The 16,242-nt window shown below is 35.1% G+C and overlaps 1 protein-coding gene across 1 annotated transcript in view; it reads left to right on the forward strand.

Annotated features, from left to right (window-relative positions):
* The window catches only part of LOC121633066 (rho-related GTP-binding protein RhoN-like), a 32,509-nt gene extending 17,343 nt beyond the window's left edge, over positions 1-15,166 (forward strand). The window contains exons 3-5 of the mRNA XM_041974943.1: positions 4,488-4,597; positions 10,889-11,023; positions 14,224-15,166. Of these exons, the coding sequence (XP_041830877.1) occupies positions 4,488-4,597; positions 10,889-11,023; positions 14,224-14,478 (500 nt within the window). The 3' untranslated portion in view covers positions 14,479-15,166. The remainder of the gene's footprint in view (positions 1-4,487; positions 4,598-10,888; positions 11,024-14,223) is intronic.
* Positions 15,167-16,242: the final 1,076 nt, after the last annotated feature.

Consider the following 16,242-nt stretch of genomic DNA (forward strand, 5'->3'; position numbering starts at 1 on the left):
TTGCTTTTTTCCTTTTTTGTGTGTCACTGTGCCAAACGTTGCACATCTGAGACACACTCTTATTTTGTTCATGTTATTTGCAACCTTTAGTTTTATGTATTAACTACATTTTACATTCAAGCTTTCCCCACTGACTGTGTTTGCTGTTAAAACAATGAAATCAAACATGATAGTTGGAAGCAGATGCTTTAATTACACTGATATTGACATCTGAGAAGACTGAATGCATGCAGCACTCTTGTGTCTGTTATGTGTTTGATCTTAGACAGAGACAGATGGACTGATCCTGCTACAACAGCAGGATTCTTCCCTTGAGAGGCATCAAACTACAGATCCCCAAACCTCCCAGATCAATACACATTAGCTGCTGCTCGACCACTGAATATGGATTAGTTGACATGATGGAACCTTAAGGCATGCAGTTTCACTCTGCATGTGTATACGGTGACGTGAATTTTTTCATTTCATGATGAGTCAACTAACCATTTCCATTATTCAAAATAGTGCTTATACAAGCTTTATAAGGAGCTGAAGCTGGATTAATTTCTATGCATGAGTGATTTTCTTATTTCCTACATTTGAAGAACACAAAGATCACATATTTATGATTCAATGTTACAACCTCCGGCTCATTCTGGATATTGTGTTCTTCATGGCTTGGAGGTCATGAGCTTGACATGAAGGCTTAAAGTAGAAGCTGACCTGGATATTTATGAAGCTCAGATATACAATTTACACACTGAATAATATTAGTTTAATTCATGTACAAATAGGAAAGGGAAAATATAAAGAGCTCAGGAAATTTCCTCACAAGGACTGTATTTTTACACTTCTGTAGCACACAAGCACTGGGCTCTAGCTTTGTATCAGATTAATGGATGCTGGCATGTTGTGGTCACAGGCCCCGGGCTTAATGTTGAGTTTTGGAGGTTTTAGGAGGTGGAAAGAAAATTAGCAGATTGCAAGTTTTATCCTACTCACTTGTGGAAAGCACAACCCTGTAGAGGTGATCCCAGGCAGAGAAGGTGCAGTGAGGAGTTCGAGGTGTTTTGGCTTAAGAGAGGCAAAATTATCACATGTGAACTGGCATCCATACACAAGTTGTTCATATACCTACATATTATTTATAGTGTCATAGTGGCAATGCTTTATGCAACTGGAGGTTTTGTGCAAGTAAATGACCACATGGAAAGTTTGTCTCATATGAACATTTCATTTGACAAGCCATAGGTTTGTCAGAAATAATTATTTAGTTGAGGTAGAAAGATCAAAATCACAGGCATGATACAGCTAATAACACAAATAACATAAAACAATGTAATAACGTTAATTTTTTTTTTTTTTTTAATTAATAAAAGGTGGGTAAGCTAAAAGCAGAGCAGACTTGACAGGAACCATCTAGACGTGACATAAGATGTAAAACACAGATGAAGATCCAACACTGAATACAGGAAACCAGTGAGCATTTATACAGAAGGGGCTAAAGACAAACAAAGGACACGTCGGGAAACTGAATTCAGATGTGGTGAGACCAGAAAGTAACAGGGACAAAGAAAACAGAATGCACAAAAGAAACAAGAAAATAGGACATCAAAGAGAACAAACAAAACAAACAAATAAACAAAAAAAAAACAAGATGAATTTAACCAGGATTAACACAGGAAACCTTAACACCTAAAAGACAAAAACCCACAGACATTAATTTGGGAGTTGATTGGCACCATTACATGCAGCAGTTTTAACCATAAAATACCAGTTTGATACCAACATACAACTTTTTTTTATATATTTATTTTTTCCAGGTTACATCTAAAGGCAATAATAGCAAGAGTTTATTAGCATACTTTGGGCACTTCCTGGTTGACGTATGACCAGACAACCATTTAGTTAGGCGTATAAATCAAAACTTAGTTATAGACCAACAGGATCACTGTTAGGACTGAATATAACCTTTACAGCACCACCAGCAGTTTATTGGATGTTCTTTTCTTGCTTTCACTGGTGACATAGACACAAAAGACACTTTTTTTATTTCCTGTTTTTTTTTATTCTATAAAACAAATTTGGCTAACCTTTTCCTGCGCTCATTATGCTAAGCTAAGCTAGTCTCGGTATAGCATAAAAAGCTTTGGATAAAAAGCTAGCTGCTCAAATTTTTTACTGTCTTCACTAGAAAACAGGTATATCTAACTATATATAACAAAGGAGTTATATATAGAGGTAGTGTGGTGGCACTGTGGCTTCACAACAAGAATATCACTGTTTAGAGCCTCAACTGTAGAGAGGGGTTTGAACACTGTTTACATATTCCCCGGGTATGTGTTGGTTCTCTCCCAGTACTCTTTATTTTCCCAAGGCGTGAGCGATTGTTTGTCTCTCTGTGTTGGCCCTGCAGTAGACCTGTCTAAGGGGAGTCTTGATACTTGTTTATTCTGGCATCAAAAAACATGGCAAAAGACTTGGCAGAACAATAAGCAATTTCTTATACTCCTGTAGGAGAGAATGACCTAAATGCAACAGACAGGCAGCTAATACAAACAGGCATCCAATCCTGAGATGAACTTTATAAAAATACGGTACCATTGGATATAGATAACATTGGGAGATGAAACCAAACACTTTGACCTTTTCTAAAGGTATCCTGTGGAGTTTTTCAGGCCCCACAGAGACATGTTTTCATGAGTGAGTTTCATGCAATATGCTAATTATTTCACCCTGATCTAACAAACGCAGCAGTGGTCAAGCGAAGGCAAACAAGACAGCTTGCTTATAAAAATGGATGAAAACATAACAGTTGTATAATGGATCAAAGAATCAGTTTACTGAGAAAATATAGTATTTTAATGTGAAAATATTCAGGACTTATCATGAATCAGGATTTTGCCTCTGAAGTTATACTGTGTATTATTATCTAAACATTATAGTAGTTTATAGAAACTATCATATATATTGTTATAGGAGGCAATTTTTAAGTTTTGTCTTGGTCCAGCTAAAAGATTGTACACTTATGGATGTTTGAAATGTATTTTTACTGCAAAGTGTTGTTGTAAAATGATAAAACTGTAATTTTGTTTATTAATATCTGGCTATGATTGCATTTATACTTTCTAATTACTAAGCACAGGAAACAGTGCAAGCTAAGACTAATTGTAATAACATTAGATTAATTCTACTCATATGTAAGCATTATTCCGCAAATATTTCTTTGTGCATTTTTATACGAAAGTGAAAAGGTTGTGTTGAACATATATGGAATATTAACCAATATTTTAACTCAATATCATTTACCTTAGTTATACCTAATTCATGTGTAAAGTAGTAGCTAATAATCAATAAAATAACTGTATGATCCAAGATGAAAATATTCCTAAAAAAATTAAAAAAAAAAAAGGTCTTGGATTTGAACCCTGAATCAAAGGTGGTGGATTTTATTTATTTAATTCTTTATGTATTTTTAAGGAACCACTTTTTACAGTCAAGTATAGTAAAATCAACAACAAAAAAAGTTTGATTTTACTGTAAAATTTGAATTGGTCCAAATAATTCGGAATAATAACAAACTCTGCTTTAACTTTTTATTTTTCTTCAAACTCACTTTAAATAGCTCATGAAAGAAAGCATAGAAAATAATCAGTTTGTGCGTAGAAATATAAAAAACAAAAACTGATGCTTAGCTGAGCTGTTTTCATGTTCCACTGGTAAACAAGGCTCGGTTGAGTATAACTTTTAGTAGTCCAGAGGTTTTAGATGATAGTGAAACAACATGCTTCAGCTTCTGTAATGTGCAGCTTCGGATATATTAGGATTTGACTGGATCAGTAGTGACTCATTGAAAATTAGATCTGGGGAGGAACTACTAATCTCTACCCTCTTACTTCATTAACAAAATAAACAAATCCAAAACTACACAGAGTTTGAAGATGCAAATCTCAGTGTCTGTATAACTTTCAAATATGGTTGTTAATATATTTGTTCTGCTTGTATATGTTGTATCCTGTTGGGTTCGGTGGGAATTTAGCATTAAAACAGATTTTGGTTAAGTGGCCAAGTCTCTGTGTTTGGCGACAAAAGCACTTAGTATTGGGGACAATGATGGAAACGCAGAAGGAATGTTGTCCTCTCTGGATAGGAATGTGTCCTCTTGCCCTTGTCACAATACTCAATTCAGCCTGGGCCCCCAACAAAAAAAATGCCACTCTGAAATACCAGGTGACGCTTTGTGTGAGCCATTCATTATAACACCGTCACATGTCTGTCTTTTGGCTTATTCAAGACAGTCAGATGCTGACCAGGGGTTGCAGATGAGGCCCCTCTGTTTGTTTCAAAAGCAATGAATCACACCCACTCGTAGTCAACTTCATAATGATTGGATTTAATTATAGCTGTTTTCTCAGAATGTGCCTCGTGACTCACTTTGAGGCAAAAATGAACTTTTCGGCAAAGTAATGAGGACACAACCCTTCATCTGTGTGTGTTTTTACCCACAGGTTCATCCTACTATGACAATGTTCGGCCATTAGCGTACCCTGACTCAGACGCTGTGCTCATCTGCTTCGACATCAGCCGTCCGGAGACTCTGGACAGCGTGCTGAAAAAGGTCAGTGTCACATTAACAAAAGTGTGAATGTTTCATCTTTTTCTAAGTAGCTGAGACATTTTCAAGGTAAATTATGTTCCTTATCAGAAAAAAGCAAAGAAGAGCTGAGTCTATTTTAGTATCAGGCGCACATCCAGTATTTGTATTTACTGTAAATTGGCCATGAATTGAGATGCAAAATATGCAATTTTTTTGAGAAATTATCAGCTGTGTTTTATGTAAATCAAGCACCTATAGAACCACATTTACCTGGAGCTGTTTTCCAATTTATATATTATACCTATATTGTGTTACCTTTTTTTTTTGCTCAGTTTTTAGTTTGACACTGTTTAATTTTTATTCAAGAAAACCCTCTTAAAAAAGTATATAACACAACAGTGTAAGGCTACTTTGACAACATATTCTACATGGCATTTTCCTTGCCATCTTCCATTTTCATACTAACATTTTCAAAATATCTTATGTAAAACATCAACCTCAGAGTTGGCAGCCTCACACTTCAAATGGCAAGTTTTGAAGATTTGGAATATGTAATAAGTCGGGCTTGTCCTGTTCTTTTTAAAGACCCCCTCTGCTTGAAAATCAAGATTTGAACTATTTCCCATGGTATTTTTTTAGATGGTAAAATAATCCTTAACATTAAAGAACGTCCAGATAGTGAATCACTTGCTACTTTACTATTGATGATGGACATGCAACACTATAATGTTTGTATGGCTAAACTTACAAAGACGAGGATGAGGATTTTGTACTGTAGACAGACTTTATATACGTATGTATGAAGGACTGAAACTTACATAATACAAATTAAATACAAGATGGCTCAGTGAATGCAAAAATATATTTACATTCATGGTAATTACCAGTTTACTACTTCAGTTGTTGAGCCCTTTTGAAAAGTTTGCTGCATCCTGATGGTCAACTATTGTGTGAGAAGCTGGCATGACTCTCTGAAAGAAAGCGTCACTCATTTGTTTAATGAAACAAAGTGCATGCAGAAATTGAAATAAATGCATTTTGGGAAATGAGTAAGGGGATTACAAAAGAGGAATAATAAAGATATTAATACATCATATAGCTAAAAATAGGTATAATGATTCAAATAAAACCACAATGTCAAATGACAATAAAATACATTGATATGCTTTAAAAAATCAAAAGAGGGAAAATGCAAAGAAGAAAAGAATGGCAAATTAATGCAGGTATAAAGTATTCAATATATTAATAAATTTATAGTAAATATTACATCAATAAATGCAACTGAAAATTAAACAACAAAGTAAAAAAAGGGGGTATTAACACAAGTTAAGTGATTGTAGTTGGGAATTAAAGTGGAAATATCCATATTTTTCTATATTCTGTAAATCAATTATTGCATAAATGACATACAAATCATAGACTTGGAGAATCATTCAAGTGTTCAGTAATATAATCTGACCTGAACACTGATATTTTTTTAAAAGTTTTGCTAAATTAGATTTTTCATCACTGACTATGGATGTCAGACATCAAACATGTCTGACCTCTTTTCAGTCCATAGACGTTCCTTCAGACTTTGCCATCATTCATCAATGACATCATCAATACAAAGTAAAATTCTCCCCTTTCATGGAGGGCAAATTCTCACATCTACAGGGGCTTCATTTAAAAGCGACCATGAACTTTGACCTTAGTAAGTGACCTTAGCAATTGTGGTGAATATGTGGATTTGACAATGAATGCACAAAATACCAAAGTGACATTTTGAAGGGTCACTTTATCCAAAGTTTAGATGCAGAGTGGAGAGAATTTACCCTCTGGTACGCTTCTAAGTGTATAATTTTATTACTTGGTGTGCCATTATGTCCTGTGTGGTTTGTTTTAAACTTTTATTCCATCTGGAAGCTTCCATCTTCAAATTACACCCTTGCACAAAGCAGTTACATTCTGCCATTTCTGACTACCTTCTGCCTAATCAATGTTTGCACCATACAATTTTTCTTTTAGACGGGTTATTCTCTCACTAACTACAGAAATGCCCTTTTTCTCCTTGCACTTTCTTTTGTATTCTCTGTTTTCTTCAGCTTCCTGATCTCTTTATCATTCTGTATTTCCCATGTAAGGCTGTAGCAGTGTCAGACATCCATTCTTCTTATTCTTTCTTACTCGTGTGATTATATGACTGAAGGCCAGGAGCTGAACAGAATTATTATAGCGTTGGCAGCAACATTAAGCAAACATATCTGTGAGATGATGTAACTGTAGATATAAAGTCTGATACACTGTTAAATTTAATATCGTCTTATCTGGATATCAGCTTGGATTTCAAGGTGGAAGATTTTCTTAAAGTGAATCTTGACTTTAAAATATATGTTACTGTTAGACAAAAGATACCACTCACTAAAGGTAGCCCCTGATGGCAGCAGTCTTTATGAGCTGGAATCTGCTACACTGAGGGATAATTTTGAATAATAATAACAAAATATAAAGAAACTACCATCTTTTCATGAACTCTTCCCATTACCCTTATTTGAAAATGTAAAGGTGACAGAGCTGCAGTGAGAATTTGACCTCAGATTAAAATGTAATGTAGGTTTTCAGTGTTCTTATCTTATATTTTACACACAGGCTACATATGTCATATCAGAATAATAAGATTGCTTCATAATGGCATTTTTCGAGCTGAGAAGGAAAAGAAAAAGGCAAAGACCACCTCCCTGCCACCAAGATGAGGACTTAGCGTTCACAAGGCATCTCCACGCTCATATCAAAGCTCTTTTTACTGCACAAGGGACATACATAGTATTAAGTAGAAGGTTTTAATATTGCAGTAATAATTGTATAGCAGCTGTACACATTCACATTTGCAAAGATAAAATACAAAGTAGAACTGAAGCCAGAAAAAATCTGAGTAAAGGGTGAATAATCGCTGCAAAAAATAAGAAAAAGGTTGCACATTTCAGTATCCAAATGAAGGAGAACAAAGAACACTGAATAGGTCATTTTTTTGGCTCACATCATAGATAAAAGTACACTTATGTGTTTTAGTACAATGCTCCAAAAAGTACAGTGTTTTTCATCAGTGTCTTCAATTCTGGCAAGGTCAATAACATCAATATAATTGACTGAAAAGTATTGAAATTTTATACATAGTGCTGAAAAACTGCAACAGCATGTAGTCAATCAGTTTTTAGATTTTATATAATAAGATAATATAATTAGGTTATAACATAACAACAGGTATACATATACAGCTCACTGAAATGTCCAGATTGTCAGACATTCAAAAGGCAATGAAGGCCATTATGGTGCTGAATGACGAGAAGAAAGAAACAATAAAAAATAAACCTTTTTAAAGAAAATAGCATTTTTTAAGTGTAATAATACTGACGGTTCTAATAAACTCCGACTTAAAAAGTGTTAAATTCGCTGGATTTGATCAGTGAGCTGGAGGTCATTCTGAAAATACTTATTAAGATTTTTATTTATTAAGATTTTTTAAGCCATAAATTGAGGTTTCTTTGTCACATTTGGTCTAGTTCCACCCTCTCATGCAAATATAATAACTTACAGTTAAAAAAAAAAAAAAAAACAATATAGTGACTTCACAGCAACAGTTCATAAACTGATGGCCGACATGATCATTGACTATAGTAAGTGTTATACTACTGTCTGAGAGAAGAAGCAGCAGAAATACGCAATAAAACTCATTTTAAGAATGCATGTGTATTAAAAAATCATAAGCATTTTATCTTCACTCTTTTTTTCTTCAGAGTTTAAGGCTTTATTTCCATTAATTCATCGTGAACTCTTCAAGTTATTTGCTACTTTAATTAGCAAAACATAGACCCAGCCATTCAATGACAAAATTTCCAACTATATGATGGATTTTTTTGGTCATGAACAAACAATTAAACCTCCAAAACTTCATATGCTACCAAGTTTAGCTTCAGCATTAGCTACACCTTTGCCTGACTTGTTTTTACATGTTTAACCTGGGTCACAGTGTATTTTTAGACTTATTTGTCAGTTGAAAGTATTGCAAAACAAAACTCCATTTTGTTCCTTTGATAAAACAGACTTTCTGCTCCAACAGCTCACATTCTTTTGCTTCTTTATGCACCAGTTCTTAACAGTAATGCAGACAATAAGCCGCTCATCCCATGGGCCCTTTGTGACTCATCTAAAGTGCTGCTGTTCACCAGTTGCACGCAGCTATGCAGAGAAGCCTGTTGAAAGACGACAGCTCACTCTGCAAAACGGGCACGCTGGCGCCCATAACAGCAGCAACACAGAGGCATCCAGGAGAAAAGATGTCTTTGTAAGGCAGAACAAATGGAGCAACAGTCCGCAAAGTGTCGCTTGTGCCATGGTGTGAGGAGATAATGAAAGAAGTCTCAGAGAAAAAGATAGAGAGAAATAGTTTAATAGCATGAGTCATGTCTCTGGCCTGTAATGAGCATTGTCTTTATACTGTCTTCATCCATTTATGACCGTGAGCCGGTTGTTGCAACAAAACAGCTACAGTGTGATCAATGCTCTTGTTTCTGTTGTATCTGTGTTTTTTTAAGACTGGTTTTCAAGTTGTGTGATTTTCAATGAGCACTTAATGTGTTGGTATAGGTATGTTGCTGCAGGGTAAAGCTGGGACAGTTGAAAACAAACTACAAAGTCCCACTTTTAACTGTTTATATTTACATCGGAGCATGTATGATAGACAGAAAAATATGCAATACGTGGATATACACCTTTAAGGTTTAAAAGGTTTTGTGTGATTAAAGATGTATGGGACATGATTTGCAGACTTTTCAGCTAACAACAACAAACCTTGATAACTTATGTTGTTGTAGTTTTTTAAATCATATAGGTGCTTAAACAATATATTTTTCCTTAAAATAAGCTTTTCTATGTTTTTTTGTTTGTTTGTTTTATTTACGCATCAGTTTTTAGACACTACCAAAATTATGATCATGGAATTGTGTATAAAGAACATGTCACTTCAGGTACATTTTGCTTGTCAGTTTTGCATATTTTTAAATTTATGCATTTTAATAATTACATTAAAACTAATAAAAAAATTAAAATAAAATAAGGTTACATTAATACAGCCCAACGATGGCAACTGTTCCAGGGTTAACTCTGCCTTTTGTAAAGTAGTCGCGCTTTGGAATAAGCGAGTAAAGACATCAGCACAGGGTGTCATTGCCTGGAACTAACATAATGCAAAACAACATGCAAAAATAATTGGTGTACCACATAATTCTGTGTTCTTTAGATGTTATTTTATAATATTATATTAAATAAAAAAAAATAAGAGAATAACTAAAAGAGGTCAAATATTAGTCAGCATTTTACAGCTGTTAGTACTCTGCTCTTTACACTGTATAAACATGTTTTGATCCTTATTTTATATTTGTACAAATGTCTTTTGTTCACAAAGTACAGTTTTTACTAAGTGTCTTGTTCTCATGGTGTAAATAACACTACCCTGTACATCAAGTTTTGTACAAATATGTTTTTTTTTATTTTCACATCACTGTGACAAAGTGAGAAGTTAAACCACTGGACAACAAGATTTTCAGACAGTGCTAAATTACACTTAAAGGTAATTAGAAGCTATTACCAAACAGAATAATTAGAATAATCTTGATTTAACCTGTATAGTATTACACTTGCATGCCCCTTCATTTCAAATAAGAGAACAAGTAAAGCTTTATTAATAATATTTATGTATTATCATAATAAATTATTTATATATATAAAATTATTATAGTTTTAATTTTAAGAAAAAATGTTTCAGTTAGGAGAATTTGGCTTGCAGTTCTACATATGTGCAATGATTACAATTTCAGTCATCACTAGATCATATTTTGGTTGCACCTTGTTGGTGAGAAAAGACGTCCTTGTTAAGTTGCTCCTGCTCCTCTATGTAATTCACACATGCCAGACAGAGGTGGCTCAGCCCTGCAGCAATGTGTGCTCACATGCATCATGCTAGCATTGCAGCGCCGCTGGTTAGAGCGGCGAGCTCTGCAATGTTGGCTCGTTTGTTGATTTAGCAGAGTAGTTTGCAGTGGATTGACCTTCCCACATGCCACCTCACATGTGAAAAGACTTTTTGTTCACCAATTTCACCATAGTGGCTGAATATGAGCAAGTTCCTTCAGTAAGATTACCAAATCTTATGAATCACATTGATGTTCCTGGTTCTGACATAAAGCCAATTTTGAATGTAATGTTAATGGGTCCACACATTAAAACACAACACATTATGGTAAATAACATATATATTTGTCTTTTTGTCACATACAGTGGCAAGGTGAGACGCAGGAGTTCTGTCCAAATGCCAAAGTGGTGCTGGTTGGCTGCAAACTGGACATGAGGACGGACCTCAATGTCATGAGAGAGCTTTCCAAACATAGACTCATCCCTGTCACCCATGAACAGGTAAGGAGAAGATTTCAGTTGTTTGTCTATAATTTTAAATGCATCATCTTTGACTATTAACACACTTTACTTAAACTTATTTGTTTCAGTCCATATGACATCTTTCACTTTTCTCTCTTGTGCATGCAAACAAACCTTCTGAAAATTCATTTGAAGGGTGACATTTGCCTCAGATTATCATTTACACAAATATGGAAACACTGGGACTATAAAGAAGCTGGAACTGAACAAAGACAGACAAATAGCAGTTGTGTGATAAGACAGTTTAGTTTGTGTCTTGGAGCAATGAATTTTAACATCCCATTTCCATGTCAATGTGAATTCACTCTTCTTGGCAGCCTTTTGTCAACAACTGCCTATTTTCTCATATCTCTGACAAAACAGAAGTAATGCCTTTTGCTTTGCAGAAGGTAATAACACTAAATTAGCAAATACAGACGACCAGTGCATGAAGTTGGGGAAAGGTTTGTTGTTTATAAGTTACATCATCCAATCACAATTAAAAAAGCACTTAATATGTTTAATTGGCTTCCAGTGCTTTCTTAAAGTACCATGAAAATAGCTGGTTCTTTATATTTCACCCAGCTGCTGTGAAGCCCAAGGGGAGATGAGGGGAGATGGGGGGGGGGAGGTGGGAGCATTCACTAGAATAAGCCATTCATGAATGGTGTGCCATTGCTGTATGGGTTTATAATAAACACTTGAAAAGTTTACTTCCATTGATGCAATAGTAATAGTTGCCCTGCTTGTGTGTCAAGCATTTAATATTTTTCAGACTAGAACAGCAAGATATTTCTTTTTTGTGGTTTCGCTCCAGCGCTGATTAAACAACAATGCTGTTACCAAGTATAGATTCTTCATTGCTGAATACTTGATTAAAAAAATAAAAATACTTTTCACTCAAACTCAAGGTGACAAAGTTGGAGTGCTTTATATAAAGCTTAGAGAAGTATTAACCAAATCCCTTCACTATTTTACATTTTATGCTGGCATAAGCGCACAAAAAGTGAGGGAAAGGAAAGTGCTGTGTACATCTTCAACCATCCAGATTTAAGATGCTGCTAAACACTACTGGGCATAAATTGAGCTTTTACACTTGAGCTTTACCCTTGCAAAGAATATTTTCTGTTTCCAAAGCTTCTATTACTTTGGATTTTATTTTTTTTATTTTTTTTCTGCACAAGCATGCGTAATGGTCTGATATTCCCAAAATGTATGAAATAATATACTATCACAAAGGAAAGTTCATGCAGTAAGGTATGAATGCCTGTTTGCACTCATATTGGCTTTTATAAATTCAGCAAAATACCCAATGTTATGTTACATTGTGTAAAATTATTGAAATTGAATTACATGACCCTTTTTGATTGAATTACAGAAGAATTTAAACAGGGGTAAAATACATTTAACTATATATATATAGTAGACTCAAATTTTGTTTTTCATAGCTCTAAGTAAAAGCTCTCTGCAGCTTTTTGAATGACGCAGGTGCTTTTAAAACACTTATAACTGCTTCACTTAGTTATAAGCTCACATTTGTGCCACAAGTAGATTCTGTGTGCAACAGAGCACATTGGAGACTGTTCTCCTGTTGCAAAATCTGAAACTTCAGAGTTGATCGTACATTTTTAAGCATGTTTTACTTGTGTTTTATTGAATCTGCTCTTATCTTTGCTTTTGTGAACTGGTATGAGTTTCAGAGCCAAAAAAAAAAGACAAAACAAAAATTGACACCAGGGTATTGTCAAGCTTTGCAGCAAAGTTGTGGCCATACCCTTGGACAACATGGAGGATGTTATGAAGACCAGGACACAGGAGGGCTTGTTCTGTTCTGGCAGACTGGAGTCATCCTCTTCATGGCTACTTCATGTTGTTTCCCTTGGGCCTTAGATTTGTGATGCCACGGGCAAGGACAGCAGATTTAAAAACTCCTTTCTCTGTATGGCCACTGGGCTTTTAAATAAATTGGGTGACTTTTTATTTGTATATTTTGTTAGTCTTAACTGTTTATTATTGTATTGTCATTTGTTGATGGCTGCAAAACCAATTGCCCCACTGGGGATAATGAACCTTATATGTGACTGAAGTAGCAGCAGATAGACTGAAGTTGCTCTGATAAAGTTTTAACAGTTGTTTTTTTTTTTCTAAGCTGCAGGTTTTCATCACATTATTATTATGCTTTTGCCAGCTGCCCTTTTTGTGTGTTGCTTTGTCCTGCTCTTTGTAAATTGGTTATTAGTACTGTAGAATTGGGGTACCGCGTAGTGCAACTGGTTAAGGTGCCCCATTTATGGAGGCTGTAAGTTCTTGTTAGCTTCCTCTCAGCTAGCTCTCTACTGTCAACATAGGCCATGAGAGCCAACAAAACCTAAAAAGAGACCACCAAAACCACTTTTGCAGAATTCTCAATGAAGCTGCCTTCGTTCACGTATTTTTATATTTTTATTTGTAAATGAAAAGCAAGTCATTAAGACTGTTAGTTAAATCATTTAGAAGTTGTCTTCCTCTAATTAAATACATCCCTACAATGTCATTTGAAAAAAGAAAAATCACCATTCAAACAATTTAAATCTGTGATGTTTCAGCTTTGTTGACATGTACAAAGACCTCCTGGAAAAAATAGAAGCAACTTTCACATATAGTCCAGACCCTTCTAACTTAATGCAAAGACAATATTGTGCACATGCAAGTAGCTTAGAGACCCTGCTGCCTTAGCGATTGGGAGGAAGAACCAGAGAAGAGACCTTGCTTTTGCATCGCAGTCCAAATGAAGTTTGTTCTAAAAGTCGATGAATTTGTCACTCGGCACTTGTTGATGAAAGGGTTAAACAGTAACTAAATCTGTGTGAGTAGCTAAATCTAAAATTTGGGGAAAAAGTGTTGATTGCATAAGTCTTAATGAGTGTGACTTGGATCCTGATACATTAGCAATTGATGTTATTATGCAATGCTAGCAAATGATTTATGAATATACTGTAGCGTCAGGCAGTTCAAGTCAAAGCAAGATATTCACCTAAGGAGAGTTTTTGATAAAAAATGCTAACACATTAGCCATAAACAAGTTAAGAACACATCTGTTAGCATTTGGCTATCAGATGTTTGTGCTGCATCCAAGTAGCTAAATAATAAGCCAATGAAGTCTCACATGTTTGCTCTTAATTTGTTTTCTTACCAGACTCATGTTTTTTTGTTTTTTTTAGGGTACTAGTTTGGCCAGACAGATTGGTGCGGTGGCCTATGCAGAATGCACCTCCAAATACTCTGAAAACAGCGTCCGTGATGTATTCCACGTCACTACTCTGGCTTCTGTGTCCAACATTCATCGGCCTCAGCTCAAACGTGCTGGCTCACGTCGCGGCCTCAAGCGGATCTCGCAGCAGCCTCCACGGACTGAGATTCATGAGCACCCGCCTGCCATCAGAAAGGATCGAGCCAAAAGCTGCGTGCTCATGTAGGACCAAAGCTTACAAACAACCTGACCTGTGTGTTATGAACTGTTCTGCACATGAACTTAATTTATTGGTGAATTCTTGTCCGATCGTTGCACTGCATAAAGGACAATGTGGTGAAAACAAGAATGAATGCTATCCTGTGGAGCTTTTAGGGGGATTGTTTGTCCACTTTTTAGTAAAGCTCAGCTTGTTATTTTTCTTTGTGGCTGTGTTCTCATCAGGGGAGGCCATTGTAGTGGCTATGACTATTTTTTTCAAGCTTTTACATGAACTAGAGGACAGAACAGGCTGGTTTGCAAAGAAAATACAGAACAGAAAACTAGTGAGTGTTGCGATCAAAAGAAAAAAAATTAGCAGGAAGCAGGAGTAACAGCGCTGGTTTTTACCTCTAATGTGTTGTTTCCTGTTCAAAATGCTTCCGTCTTCGAGTTTGAATAAATAAAGCACAAAAAGATACATAAAAAGGTGTTCTGAGAAATCTGTAAATAAGAGACGGAGCTCTGATGTTTTACATATGATAAATTAAAAAAAATCTGGACTGGCAAAGAGACAAACAAAACCCACTTTTTGGCTAAAATGACACAAATTTTCTTAAACCATAAGTGCATTTATTATAAAAAAAAAAAACTAAATAATAACTCACTATATAATACTGAGGTGTTGTGTTATTAATATTTGTTCTAATGATCTACACTATGAAGGAAAGTCTCAGATGATGATATGATGTTGTACACGTGATAATGAAATAATAAAAAAAAACTTGGTCTGCTAAGTGTTGTAACATCTTCAGATTGTCTTATTTATGTGATAATATGCAAATTTCAAACAAAGGCATTGTATTTAATGAGCTGTTGTCCATTTAAAGTAATTAAAAATACGCATTTGTTGGCAATTAATAGCCAATATGGAAGCTAAGGTTTAGAAGCCTTAATCAAGTTGCCTAGTAGGAAATCTTAGTGCTGATGGCATTTTCTTTCATTCATCCAGAAACTGAAATTATATACTATTTGACAAAAAAACGATTTCAATATAATACCAGGTACTTCATAGCATAGGAAAAGTGCACATCCATCAATCCTTAGATCCTGCTGCATCAGTCATGTGGAAAACAAAATCAGACATAACTCTAAATGTCTTCGGTAAATCAAAAAATTGTATCTTATGCATTAAAATTTATATAAATATTGACTCTCTTTTGCCTGATTATGGCACACGTTTGCTGTAAAAATATTTTGAAGTGTCACAACATTCTCTTTTGCATTAATAAGTTTTCAACAAAATCTTCTATCAGTAATGGGAGAATCGGACCACTGGGTAAAGTTTTCCAGCACATCTCCATGATTCTCATTGACCTTAATATCTGGACTCAAAGGTAGCCAATCCATGTGCAATAAATGAGTAATTTCTTTTTCTTTTGAGTTGAATCAATACTGACACACCTTGGAAAAAGAAATTAACTGATTTTTTTAAACCCTGAATCATCAGAGACTGGATGCGGTACCTTGAGAACAGCGGGAATTTTAGTGAATGAGCACTGAGCTGCTGTCATGCAGCTAGCATGGCTAACAAACTCAAAGCAAAGGGACATTGCCATTTAATGAAGACAAGTGCTAGACAAAGAAAGGCATTTTTAACCAACATAAAACACATATGTTTGGGTGTTATGTAGGTCATGGCTTCAAAGAAAACAGCAAAAGCAGCTCATTCACTCTAGATAGTGAGATCCATTCTGCTCGATGAATGCACGCTTATTTTGTGACAACTACA

This window comes from Melanotaenia boesemani, chromosome 21 (assembly GCF_017639745.1).
Source record: "Melanotaenia boesemani isolate fMelBoe1 chromosome 21, fMelBoe1.pri, whole genome shotgun sequence".
Taxonomy (NCBI): Eukaryota; Metazoa; Chordata; class Actinopteri; order Atheriniformes; family Melanotaeniidae; genus Melanotaenia; species Melanotaenia boesemani.